Raw genomic sequence first — 14,038 nt, 5'->3', positions numbered from 1 at the left:
GGGCTTTTCGGGGAATCTGTGAGGTAAGGAGTCTGGTTTGTGGCAGGCCTGGCGCACAGGCAGCTCCGATGAACGCGGGAGGCTGCACTGTTGCCATCGTCATCTCTCCCACCAGCCCGGACCCTACAGCTGTTCTGCACCCTTCCCCCTGGGCACCACCTCCCCCCGGTTTCCTTCAGCCCCCCTTCAACGTTGGTGGGAGCTCGTGTTTGTTTTTCCCTGCATGGCTTGGACAGCTTGCGGAGTCAGGGTTGGGGAAGGCAGCCGCCGCCTCCCACTGCCACCCCCAAGGCTCCAGCCTCTTTCTTGGCTCCATAATTTTCTATTGATGAGGCAAAGGGAGGAAAATCCCTTCCTCCCAAGTTGAGGGGGAAGGGCGGAGCAAGGTGATTGTTCTTTTCTCCCTGCTCTGCCGTTCCCAGCTTGCCGTCCCTTCCCATGTATTTAAGGGACATGGATGCAGAAAATGATGTTATTGATGAAGTCGCCATAGCAACGACCCTCAGGAGGCACACATTCCAGCTTTGTTATCCGGCCGTGGCGGCAAGAAAGGCCCCGCTCCTAAGTACAAACACACTGGGCCGCGCGGCCCTGCTTGAGATGCATCCGTGAACTTTGCATTGCAGAGGATGTGATGTACGCGCTGGCTCAGGGCCAGGCAGACCGCGCCATCGTTTCTCTCCGCGAAAACCCTAGTGGAGTACCCAAGAATGACCAAAGGCCTTGGGGGAAGATAGGCCCCAGTGGGGAAGGGCTGCCGGGGCCTGTCAGAGTCCAGAGGAGATGGCGACCTGGGGGAGGGTCCATCGGGAGGAAGCACCGGGCACTTGGAGAAGAAGACACAGCCCGGGGCACATCTTCCCCCATGCTGTCCCAACCTCCGTCTGCTTGTCTGGAAGGTGGGCAGGGTGATGCCCGCTCCTCAGGCTTGTGAGGGTCCAAGTGAATGAAAGTATAGTCAGGGCTCAAGTTCATACATCACGTCTTCCAGAAAACTCAGAAGCAGCTCTCTTAAATGTGTCCGATCCAGCCCTCCTCCCAGTCCCCATCACCACTGCCCTTCCACCAGACTCTGTCCCTTTCAGAGTGATAGCAACAGCCTCTCCCCTGTCCTGGCCTGCAGTCCTGGCCCTCCAGGGCATCTTCCACACAGCCTCCAGAGATCTGAAACACAAGCGTGTCGCTCCCCTACTGACAACTCCCCTGTGGCTTCCTTCTGGCCAGGACAAAGTCCCACAACAGCCTATCTGTGCGCTTAGCCAGCACCTCACTCACCCAGACACTGGGACTGCACATTTAGCACACTCCGGGAGGCAGGTGCTGCTATTGTCCAGCTCCACATAGGTGGAAACCGAGGTTCGGGGTGAAGGGGTAAAGGGCTGGCCCGGGGTCACGCAGCAAGTGGCCGCCTGAATGTGGACCCGGCATTGTGGCAGCAGAGCATCTGTCCTCTCCTTGCTCCCTGGCCCATCTTGGGCACCAAGGAGACACTTGGTCTGAGTTTGCAGCATATAATTGGATTTGGATGGTTGGATCAGATTAGATTCGACCTGGCGGGCCGCCTGGCCTGACGGGCATCAGGCCTCTGAAGACCAGGATTTCTGGGAATGACTCTGAAATTCTATCTCACTTCCCATCAAGAAGGGGAGACCAGCAGGGCTCTCTGCTGAACTTGCCTCTCCCTGGTTCTCCCCTTATCTAGGTCAAGGGAGCTGTCCTATGGCTCCCAAGAGCAGACGTGACACAAATCAGGGAGCCACAGGAGGATGGAGTTTTTGAGCTGGGGCCCTTCCAGCCCTCAGGCTCACAGAAGTCTGCTCTGGGCCTGGCGCTTGGGGTTGAGCCTGAGTGGGCTCGGCCCCTGCTCTGGAAGAGCTCACAGGCTGGCATCAGTGGACTCAGCCTGCAGCTGCCGCTGGCTGCATGGGCCTGACTGGCTCAGGGGAGCTGGAGGAGGCCCAGGGGAGTCCTTCCCAGGTCACGGCAGAGCGGGTAGAGTCACAGACCCACAGATTCCTTTCCCATCTGGAGTCCAGGCCCATCCCTAGAGCAGAAGGGCTTGGAACCAAGCACCTCGCATGCCTCAGGGTTCACCTTTTCCCCTTCAAATCTCGACTTGGCCCTCATGGCCCCGGCCGCCATCCAGAAATACCACCTGCAGGAGGGAGGGGATGAGTTGGCATTCCTTCCCGATAGCTCACTGCCCTCAGACAGCCCCTCTGGGAGAGGGCAAGGAGGGCATGCCACCTGTTCTGTCTCTGAGGTTCAGAGGCACAGAGGATACCACAGGTGCTCCAGCGGGTGGGGCCAGTGCCCTATCCCTGCCCCAGCCTGCCACCCTGGTCCCTGAGTCGCTGTGCTTTGTCTGTCAGGTGAGGAACTAGAATGGGCCATCCTTAGATCCTGCTAGTGCTGGGGCCTCTTCCTGTCTAGGACGCTGTGTTAAGTGAGGAGGAAGGGACTGTTCCACAGTGACCGCGGGACTTTTCAGAGCCTTTAACATGTGCTGCGAATTTCCCACATCAGGCATCCAAAGCACTGTGTTTCTAGCACACGCAACTAGGGATGCCGCAAGAACGTTTTCAAAATTCTAGCCTTGCCTCCTAAAATAACAGACAACAGGCTTCATCTGTTCCGAAATAGGGGGCTTTATTTCTTCTTCCTACCTTGCTCCCTCCTCTCTCCATTCTCCCCTCTCTTTCCCCACTCATTCTTCCCTTTCCTTTCACCCACTGTTTGCAGATCCCTAACCCTCTGCCAGGCCCTGTGCTGGGTACTTGTGATACTGAAAATAATAAAGCTCAGGTCTCCCCATCCGGTTACCCACGGTTGGCAGGAAAGAGTGTGACGGAAGCAACTATTCTGATTTCCGACGAGGCAGAATGAAGCAAGGGCAGATAGGAGTGCTGTCGCAGCAGCCTTGCTCTACCCAGACCCTCCCTGTGCCTCCCTTGATATCGTTACCTTGTTTGAGCTTCCCAGCAACCCTCAGGGGCAAAGATTATTACATCCCCATTTCACAGCTGAGAAAATGGACATCCTGTGCCGCAGGGGAGCTGAGGCTCCGTCCTCACCTCAGGGCCTGCCAGTGATGGCTGTGGAAGGTCAAAAGTGGAGCCAGGGTGTGCGCTTCGTGGAGAGGCTGCTCCGAGAGCTTCAGGGGACGCAGCATCTGAACTGGCCTTGGATTTCGCTGGGCTCCTAAGTCTGGAAACAGTGGCCAGTAACAGGCACCATGTAGTCGCCCACTCTGCACCACGTTCCCAATCCTGTTCCGCCTAGGAAACGTCTGCTCCCTGTCAGCCGTCTGGGTGCCACAGGTGTAGCCAAGTGACCCCAAGGCAGGAGAGCTTAGGCTGGGAGCCCAGTGGCCCAGGTTCCAGCCCTGCTATATGTGCTGGAACACTCATTTCCCGCCTCAGGGGCTCATTTTCTGTCTCTGTAGGATGGATAGACAAGATGGGCTGCAGGCAGGGGTCCAACCCTGACCCTCTGTGGTTCTCCAGCCACAGAGCCTATCTGCTTGTGGCCTCCAGAAGCCAGTGTTGCCCCCGCGTGGAGGTGAAAGCGATGCAGCTGACGGTCGCTGATGAGCACCTGGGAAGCCACAGCCAGCCCCCAGGCCAGGCAGTAGCAGCCATCCTTGCAGTGGTTGTAGGGTCATTTTGAAATGCGATAGTGATGCTCCCCCGACCACCCTTCTCAGGGAGGAGGCGCCCCAGAAGCACTCAAGCTGAGCAGACTCCAGCCTGACCACAGCCTCACCACGCAGCAGGTGAGCCTGGCTCGTGCGGGCCTGACTGCTGCATCTCAGGGCACCCCGTTCTGGAAAATATAGTTTTCAATACAAATATATGGGTTGTGCTAACATGTGATACTTTTTTTCTTTTTTTTTTTTCTTTTTTTTTTTTTTTTTTTTTTTTTTTTTTTTTTTTTTTTTTTGAGACAGTCTCACTCTGCCGCCCAGGCTGCAGTGCAATGGCGCGATCTCAGCTCACTGCAGCCTCTGCCTCCTGAGTTCAAGCAGTCCCGCCTCAGCCTCCTGAGTAGCTGGGATTACAGGCGTGCACCACTATACCTGGCTAATTTTTGTATTTTTAGTAGAGATGGGGTTTTACCATGTTGGCCAGGCTAGTCTCGAATTCCTGACCTCAGGTGATCCCCCTGCCTCACCCTCCCAAAGTGCTGGGATTACAGGCGTGAGCCACCACGCCCAGCCCACATGTAATATGTTTTTTGTCTTGTTTTTAAATAAGCTAATGAGTAAATGTAAATTTCTCTCTGTGATATCTAGCCAGTCTTGATAGCTGTAACACATAAACCTGTCCATCAAAGCGATTTGGCCTCCTTTATAATTGTCAGGAATGTAAAGAGGTCCTGAAGCCAGTCCCACTAACAATCACCGGCCTGTCCCTTGCCCTCCGTTGCGGAGCCAGTGGGGGCTCCCATGCTGGGGGTGCTGGGTGAGAGGCAGCGTGCAGGGGGCCTTTCTTGGGGTGTTGAGTGAGGATGGCTAATCACAGGACCTGAACTCCACCTCAGGGTCTTTAGGTGGGAGATGAAGTGCTCCACCCGCTTCCCCAAGTTGTTGAGAGGCAAAGTAGAGACCTTTGAGACCAGCTGACTACAGATAGGACCTGGGGCTCACCCTTCCCAGCTCTTCGATTCTGTTACTTAGCGTCTTATTGACTGTGGGTTACCACAGTCCATAGTCATGCAAGATTACATCCCCAAAGTGTCCTTCACCAAGAAAACAACAACATCTTGGCTCAGTGTTAAAGTCTCTGGAGTCTTAAGAAGAAAGATCACTTAATGGCAAGTCCACGACGAGGGAGAAAACTGAATGACCTCTAGAGTTTAATATTCCATTACCCGGGGCTCCGGCACGCATCAGCTCCCCAGTGACAAATGTATGGTTGGTGATGATTAGCAAGGCTTCTTGTAAATTGTGATTCTTTGGCTGGGAAGGGAAATTCAATCTCCCTTTCTTCATCGTCTGTAATCCTGAGCCAAACAAGGGCCCGTAGGCTCTTCCCAGCTCAGGAAGAGAGCACAGATCTGCTCACAGCATTGATCGCCTGTGCCGGCCATAGGACAGCCCTAGGATGTCACATGGGTGGTGGCATGGGGAGACACGGGGAGTAGAAGGCAGGAGCCAGGAGGCTTTGCGGAACTGGTGGAGTTTGAGGGAGGCCTAGGATTTAGTTTATGGAAGATAGGAGAGGGTGTCCGGTCCAGGAGGAAGGAGCAGCAAGGGGAGATGGGGCACCCTCGAGGGCTGCTGAGCAGGCATTGTGGGATGGCGAACCGTGGAGTGTGTGCAGCTGGAAAGAAGCTGGAACAGCAGGGAGCCATGGAAGCCAAATGAACAGGGAGTGAGGGGGGCTGGACTCAGCCCACCGCTGACAGCAGCTGTCAGTGATGGTCAGGGAGATGGCTTGCTGGCCACCACCCACTGGCCAAACCCTGGCCAGGGCAGGAGGCTCCCAGAAGACCTGATGAGGGACTGAACATGTCTCAGTAGTCTGAGAAGGTTTCTCTACCAAGAGCCGCCTCTCAGGAGGGGCCGCCTGGTCCAGCCAGGCCCCAGGGAGGAGCCACGCTGTCTCCAGACCTGCAGGAGAGACACTGGCCTCAGGAGTCAATGCCCCCACAGACAGACCTCATCTCTTATTGCCTGGCATTTCCTGTCTGTAACTGGATTTAATTTGCACAGCTCCTCCATGAGACAGAGGTGATCGCGCCCATTCTAAGATTAGGCTCAGAAAAGCGAAGCAGTTGTCTCCGAGGCCACAGCCAGGAAGGAAGCCAGATTCACACCTACATCTGCCTGACTTTACAACGACCTTTCTAAGAAAGAGACGTGCTATGGCTGGCTGGTCTCAGCTTGCGAGAGCTAACTGTGCACATTTGTTCCCAGCTCTACCCTCGGCGACATCTCCCTGGTACTTTGAAATGAGCCATGGCTGGCGTATTTATCCCACATACATTGGTAAATACTGCAGATCAGCCTCCACCCCCGCTGGCTGTTAAGCGTTGACCGCACGCCACTATCTGTGCGACTCAGGCGCTGATGCTCTTTTGGAATCGAGCTGGCAGAAAGGGTGTTTCCGTGTGAACTCGCAGCTTCTCTGCGGGGCAGCAGCATGACAGCGCTTTCCGTTGTTCACTCGTTGCTTAGTTAGACTCTGCGTCATTCCAATGATTGGATTGATTAGTGAGAAACTCGAGGTGAGGAAATATGAGTCACAAAATTAGGTGAAACCAGGAGTCACCGTGCTGGGCAAAATGCAGGCTTCCTCGTTTCCGTTTGTTTGTTTGACTTTTAACTTCAGACGTTTTTATCTTTATTACAACTAGCAGGGTGTTTGTGTTTTTAAATCTATTCTGTGTTGCTGCATACCTGTATTTAAAGTGGACGGGGTCAGGATTGAGCCAGTCCTCCTCTGGAACAAGAGGCCAGTGTGTCCCGGGGGAAGGAGGTCGCCCTGTGCGTGTTCGCCGTCCGCAGCCTTCACTGCCGCTCCCCGAGCCGGCTTAGCTCCTGCCTGAGCTTCCTGTGGGTGGAGGTGGAAGGCAGGTCACAGAGCCGGTGGGGTAGCAAACAGAGGCTCTTCCCTTTCATCTGCCTTGGCCTCTTGATGGACTTGTGACCTACAACCTCTCACTTGACCCCTGACCTCATAAATTCTGGAAACGCCTCACAAATCACCAGGAAGATAAACATCAACTGAGGTCAACGGAAGGGGGTATGAGCCACTGCAGGCAGACAGAGAGGGGAGATCCAGTCTGCTGGGCGGGTGGGGGTACCCTAGAACCATGGGTGGCTCAGGAGAGGGGAGCAAATCACCCTGACACAAAAGTAGTTCCTCAGACCACGCCCCGCAATCTGCCCTAGAGCAAGAGCTTGGTCTCTGTGGGTCACGAGGTACCATTTACAGTGCAACCCACAGAGCAAAGCCTGAATCTAGACCCAGGCACCGTGCTCTTGCTTTCTCCCTAAGGGATATCCATGTAGATGGCTGCTGCACACACGCATACGTGTGTGTGCACATGTGCGTGTGTGTGCATGATACATGCAATGACAGCCCGTTTGATTGTTACATATCACTGGCTATCCCCTTTCAGCCTGAAATGTTCTCTATCGCTCTCTGCCTGGTCCCCAACCCGTCTCTTGTCTGTCTCTCTTCCCAGAGGGTATGAACTGCATGAACAAAGACCATGGCTGTGCCCACATCTGCCGGGAGACGCCCAAAGGTGGGGTGGCCTGCGACTGCAGGCCCGGCTTTGACCTTGCCCAAAACCAGAAGGACTGCACACGTAGGTAGATGGAGACAAATGGGTCAAACATCCCATGCGTCTCCTGCCATTGCTTTCTGGAGGGTCTGTCCAGTCTGCTGGACTTTGGCCAGGGAGGGTCCCCAGCCCCATGGGGTGGAGAGAAGGGCAGGGCCTGCGGAAGGGGCCTGACAGGGCATGAGGGAAAAGGGTTGTGAACCCTAGCCTTGGGGTTTTCCGCACCAAGCATGACACCACCAGTGTAGCCCCAGGAGCTGGGCTGGATCTTATGGCAGCCCCTGAGCCTAAGGTCTGCTGCAGGAATAGTGGGGCCGTGGCACAGAGGTCTACAGGACCAGGTTTCTCGATGGGCCTGGGAAGCCCCTGGTATGAGTAGTACAAAGAAGGAAAAGAGTGTGGTTCAGAAGTGGCACCATTCTGGGCTGTGCTGACCATTTTTCCGGGACCGAAGATCAGAACTCTGCACACCTATAGTCCCAGCTTCTTGGGAGGCAGAAGCCGGAGGATCACTCCAGCCCGACTTTGAGTCCAGCTTGGACAACATAGCAAGACCGCATCTGTCAAATAAAATTTAAAGATCAGAACTCACAATCTGACCCCTGCAAGGCTGCCTGCCGATGGTGATACTCTGGGAGATCTGGGCTGAATGAGGCCTCTGGCCAAAGACACCATTTCAGGATCTGCTTGGTGGTCTGCCTACAGGGCCCACGTGTAGTCCAGCCTCTTAATGCGGTCACCCCGTCCCCCAGTAGGAGTAGGAGCCAGGAAACCAAGCAGAACAGTGGCTGAACTCAGAAGCTTGGGAGCCAGAGCATCCTGCCCACAGCTTCGTGGGGAGATGGTGGGATGGGCCTCTCCTCGTGGAAGATGAGGGCACCAGGGATAGCCAAAGTGATGTCACATTTGCCCTTTTTTACAAAGAGCCAAAGGAGACTGCTGGGAGCACTTTTCATCTCTGGCCAGAGACAAGTGCCTCATTTCAAGCCCATTTTCTAATGCAGAAAAATGTTAGGGAGAAGTGTCCAGTTCCAACTCCCAACAGAGAAGGTGGTCCTCACCCTAGGTGGCCCCGCTGTCATAAAGAAAATGACCGTTCTTCCACCCACCGTTCTGTGGAGAGGACAGCTGGCCCTTGTTGGTCCATCGTCCACAGTCACTGATCCTCTTAGTTGTCATCAGCTCTCCTGTGGGTGCCTTGCCACACCCTTCCCAACTCATGGTCTCCTAGAACAGTCACCAAGACCCTGGGGACCCACGAACACCAGATGTGATTAATCCATTCTCCAAAGTGGAGGTGCTTCCTTCTGTCCCAGGTATGGCCCCAGAGGCAGACCACCTTTCTGTGTGTTCCTGGCTCTTTCCTGTGGGATGGCCAAGATAAGCCTATATACTGTCACCCAGGGCAGGACCAAAAGGGGCAGTCTCAACTGGAAGTGCCAGCCTCCGGCCCCAGGGCTCCAGCCAGGCCCCCTCTCCACACCAGATGGATTCCTTTAGCTGCAGAGAAGTATTCTGCCCCCGGCCACCTCAGAACAGAAGATGCTGACTCCAGCTTTCCCAGTCCCCCTGTTGTGTGATCTGAGTTTCCTCACGAGAAAGGCCAAGGTCAAAAATGCATGGAGTCAGCAGGCTTGTGGATAGCCCTGGCCAGAAGGACAGTGCATTCCCTTAGGCAGAAGACAGGCCGAGAGCCCAGTGCCAGGGAGAGGCTGCAGGCATCCTGGCCGGGGCCAGCTTGCTCCCTGACCCCATAGTACAAGCACTACAAGGAGGAGGAGTTTGCTCAGAGAGCATCTTCTGAGCGCCAGCCTGGTGTGAGAGGTCAGGGACTAGGCAGGGCCCCGTGAGCAGCTAGGACGCCCCCCACAACCTTCACTCCAGCTGCCCCCGCCAGGGAAGGGCTCAGCCCTTGCCTGGAATATGTGCTGGCTTGAGAAACAGCAGTCCCACCCTCTCTGTGGGCGGCTGAATATCACCAAGGTATGGAGAGCCTGATGTGACTTCTGGGACCTGAGGCCTCCCGTGAAGGGCCTGCACAGGCGGCTGCCCAGCCAGCCCAGCTTTGGCTGCTTCTGTGAGGTTCGTGACGCAAGGCTGGTGTAAAGTTAGCTCTGAGGCATTCGCTCTAGTCCTTGAAGTCACTTGCATTCCAGGAAATTCCAGATCTCAAGCTGGGTTGGGGGCTGAGGCCTGGCTTAACCAACCAGCCTCCGTGGCTCAAGAGGACTGCAGGGCTCTGAACCAAGCTGTCATCCATCCAGAGCCCAGGACCCACTCCAGGGCCAGGGCCAGAGGAGGTTTTCTCCATCCTTCTGTCTGTCTCACCAGAACTTGAGCTCAGACATCTCTGTGTATAAGCCATAGACTCTCCAGTACTTGAAGGCTTGACCCTTGGGGGTCTGTGAGATGCACAGATGACTATGTGGAGGGAACAAGGGCCCCGGAGCCTGCATCCCCCTCGAGTTGCCTCAGACAGGCCTCCATCCTCATTAGAGTCACTTTTGGGGAACAGCCTGTCTCCAGGAGCCTGGAGCTCAAAAAGAACAGCCTTCTCCCCAGCTGCACCCCTGCCCACTCTGAAACAGGAATCTCCTGGGTCCTAGAAAGGCACACGACGTCCAGCCCGAAGTGGGCTCCACCTGGATCTCTCCCCATCGCCTGAGATCTGCGCGGAGCTGCAACCTCCCGGAATCGCTGGCTTCCCTGGGTTCCTTCCTGGCCATTGAGACAAGCCGTTGAGAGATGAAAGTTGAGCCCTCATCCAGGGTGTCAGCTCCACCCCGGAGAAGAGTCACTCCTGAGGAGAAGGGGCTGGAGGGCTTCGTGCTGGAAGCCCAGTTGTGTTTCTGGAAGCATTTTTCAGGTCCCTGAAATTTTCCCCCAGAAGTCAGCTCCCTCCTCTGGATGGTCCTCAGTTCCCTCCTCTGGATGGTCCTCAGCTCCCTATGGAAGAAGGAGCAGCCACTTAGAGCCTCTGGTTACAGAGGACAGCATCTGAGGCACTGAGCAGACACCTGTCCCCATATCAAGCCATTTTCTTGACATCCTCCTCACCCGCTGTGGAGACGGCACGTGTCCAAGGTTGAGGCGCCCCGTCACTCAGGACAGGTGGGCAGGAAGGCTCTGCATCGGTCTTTGTGAAGGAGATGAGCTGAGAAGTCAGTTCTGAAATGTTTGAGATCCTTCTCTGGGAGTTGCCACCAACTGACCTCCCTCTGGTACCAGCTGTGCTCAGGGGTCAACCTAATAGAATAGAATTTATTCAAACTCTCAGGATTTGGGGTTTTTGCCCCCCTCTAATCATACTTGGTCTGGGATTTATTTTTGCATATTTGATCACTAGGGTTTTGCATAATAAATTAGAGTGTAGCTTGAATTCTGGACAGATGGTTAAAGTATCCAAGAACACGCCCCATACTGAGGTCCTCGTGCGCATTTGCGTTCAGGTGATGGGCATGCAGCTGTCTCGCCAGCATCGCAAGGCAGGGGCCCTACACCCCCTGGGGAGCACCTGGGTCACCTTGCTCCCCTCTAGAGATCCCTCTCACCCTGGAAACGGACCATGTGTGTAAATAAACTTGAATTTGTAGTTTTATCTACTTCAGACTCCTTTTTGTTCTGCCCCCTTTTCAGCCAACCCAGATTGCTGATGTGAAACATGTTGAGATTCTGGGCTGAAAGGCACCAGATCCTCCAGGCCACAGCCATTGAAAACAGTGGAACGTGGTTATTATTTAGGTGATTTTCAAAACGGTACCTTAGATGACATTAATTTGCATGAGTCTGTCTGTTCGGACATTGCCGAGCTCCCGGAGGATTAGGGCTTTGAGGGGATAGAGTTTGAGATGGCCCCTGGGACTCTGAGAGGGGACGTCCGTGGAGACATCCACACGCTCCAAGACAGACAGAGGAAGGAAAGCTCTGCCAGAACTAAGGAAATGAGCGTCACCTGGAACCACGGGCCGCCGTGTCGCTCCCCCGACAGCTTAACAAGTACGTCCTGGCATTGACAAACATTTGCCCCATCGAGACAGGCGGCTGTAAAGGGCCCTGCAGCCTGGGAAGGATGAAGCTGTCTTCATCTACCGCCATCTGAGCGCACCAGCTCTGTGCCTGCTCTCATCAAAGCCTAGACAACCCCAAGTCCATTCTGTCCCACCCCAGTTCAGCTCTAGGCAGTGAGTGACTCCAGGCCTGGTCCCTGGAGGGGCTGAAGTGCAGGGAAATGCACACCCATTGCCCGGCGAGCCTCATGACCCTACCCACTGATGCTCTTAGGCCTCAGTTGCCCCAAACCCTGAAGGAAGCAGCCAACACCGACAAACTAATCGTTTTTGTTGTTCTGTTTATACACACGTGTGTACACTTTGGGCCTAACTAGTAACCTGTAACTATGGAAACGGAGGCTGCCAGCACAGCTGTGAGGACACAGACACAGGCCCCATGTGTGGCTGCCACCAGAAGTACGCCCTCCACTCAGACGGTCGCACGTGCATCGGTAAGTAGGCACCTCTGCCGCACACCACCCTTGCACCCCCCGCCCCCACCCCCCATGCGTGCACCAGCAGGGCCAGCACCCTGCCACATCCGGGTTCCCTGGAAGGAAGCTTCAGGGAAACAAGGAAAGGCAAGCCCATGGCAATGGTGGGGATGGCCGGCCCCCCTGGGGAAGCTTTCTGGGGAGGCTTCTCTGGGCCCGCAGCCCCCAGGACTAGGCTCTTCTGCTTTGTGTTCCCTGGCGACGCCTGACGTGGGTTCCCTAGCAAGCGGGGGTTCTGCACGTCCTCGTCCTGGAAGTGAGGGGTGGCCCCAGGCAGGGGGTGTGGGTGTGTGGGGAGAAGGGAGGTGTACACACCTAAGACCTTCTGTTCAGAAACCCAGGTGTTTCCTTCCCTGGTACAGAAAACAGCCAGATTCGGGTAAACTGCACACAGCCACGTTAGTCATGGGAGCTGCCCACGGCCGTCTGGAAAACCGAGAGGTTTCCTCAGAACTCTGCTTTCAGTGGTCACTGACTAAACTCCAGGGGAGGTGGACAGTGTGGGCCCTGCGTGGGTGTGGCGTTTTCACTGCTGGTCTCTCCGAGCTGCCGGGCCCCTGCTGGCCTTTCTCCCCAACCTGAAGTCCGCTCTTCCCGCCGCTGCCCCAGCCTGTCTCTCACCTGTCAGATGGGGTCTTGATCTGAGTCTCCGTCACCTCCTTCCTCCTGGTCCCTATTTCCAAGAGGAAGCTTGAATATTTGTGATTATTTCATGCCATAATCACTAGTAGGTTTTTTTTCTCCCGTTTAAAAATAACAGCAAATTTTTTAACTGAGAAAGGGTGGAGTTTCAAAGTTGGTGCCAGAGTTCAACCCTCCCTGTGCTGGCAAACTTTAGAAACCCAACACAAGTCAGTTATTTTTTTAGGCCCCATTTCTTATTGTCAATCTGGAAGATACTTCTTGAGGGAGACTCAGGGGACAGGAAAGGATTGGTCGGCAGACAGAAGCCCATGAGGCCAGGGTGTGCCCCCCCGCTCTGTCCCCCAGGACGCTACTCCCTTGGGTCTCAGGGAGCAGGGCCTGGGCGGGTGCCAGGCTGTCACCTCTGTAGTCCGGGGCTGTCATCACGGGTTCTGCTGCCTGCGGTGGCTCTCCCTTCCTCTGTGTGGTCTCTTCTTTCAGACAACCATTTTATATTTCATTTTTATCTCATTTATCTTGCTTTTCTGGTGATGGTCCCTGATTGCCTGTCTTGTCTGATAACTGACGTTCATTAATTATTTTCAGAGCCAAAAGCCAAACCAAACCAACCAACCAATTGAAAAAGAATTAAAAGCCAAACCCGGTCTCAAACCAGTGTCTCTATTGCAGCCTGATCCCATCTAGAACCTCCTCTCCTCCTGCCTCTCTCCCTCCACTGTCCGGCCTGGGACTCTCCCAGGCCACCCAGCCTCCCTCCTGTCTCGTCTGCTCGAGGTCTCCCGCAGGGTTTGCTACCTCTGCTGGAGCCGACTCTGCGGCCACAGGGGCAGTGCAAAGAGCTGCCGGGCCAGACACACCCAGCCTTTGTCTAACACATCTTGTCTCGTCCACCGAATCATCCTTTCTTCCTTTTTTATTTTTCGATGTCTACTGCATGTGAAGGCCCCTGCTTGGATCTCCTTTCTAAAGTAACTTCCCCAGCCCCACCTTCCCTCCCCTCTCATTAGAAATCACCTTCCTTACCCGGCCCCTGCTGCTGCTACTTCCACTCCTGGCCAGGAAGAGATGCCTTCACCTGCCTTCGCCCACTGTTCATCCGTGTCCCCCTTGGGAACGAATGTCTCCACACATTTCCCTCTGAGCAAAGAAAATCAACCCAGCTAACCTCACCTGCCCCTCCACAGGAAGCCTCTTGGCATAGCCAGGATGCTCCCTGGCCCGCTCGGGGCCGCTTGTCCCCTGCATGCTCCTAAAATAAGCGATCCCTCTTTGCATCCCCTTGTTGAGCACTTGAATGTTTAGCCCTAGTCCTCTATAGACAAGCAGGCAACCAGCGCTGCCCAAATCGATCCCGTGGTTTTTCTGTCTATTCTATTGGATCCATTGTGTGTGTGTGTGTGTGTGTGTGTGTGTGTGTGTATCTCCTATGTTTTGTTCTTAATTTTGCATGAGTGTTGACACCCCTTCACATCCCTGTGACAGAGCCTCTGCTGTCTCAGTGCATCCATCACCGGACCTTGTGGCCCTGTCCCCTTGTCCTGTGCCTTGTCCTGT

General features: G+C 55.0%; 1 protein-coding gene across 1 annotated transcript in view; it reads left to right on the top strand.

Annotated features, from left to right (window-relative positions):
* SCUBE1 (signal peptide, CUB domain, EGF-like 1) overlaps positions 1–14,038 on the top strand; it is a 146,016-nt gene that overhangs the window by 77,476 nt on the left and 54,502 nt on the right. Inside the window, exons 4-5 of the mRNA XM_011984062.1 lie at positions 7,195–7,320; positions 11,681–11,797. Coding sequence (XP_011839452.1) covers positions 7,195–7,320; positions 11,681–11,797 — 243 coding nt within the window. The remainder of the gene's footprint in view (positions 1–7,194; positions 7,321–11,680; positions 11,798–14,038) is intronic.

Source organism: Mandrillus leucophaeus, unplaced genomic scaffold, assembly GCF_000951045.1.
Source record: "Mandrillus leucophaeus isolate KB7577 unplaced genomic scaffold, Mleu.le_1.0 Scaffold26, whole genome shotgun sequence".
Taxonomy (NCBI): Eukaryota; Metazoa; Chordata; class Mammalia; order Primates; family Cercopithecidae; genus Mandrillus; species Mandrillus leucophaeus.
The sequence above is the reverse complement of the archived record's forward strand: the minus strand, read 5'-3'. Positions and strand labels throughout refer to the sequence as shown.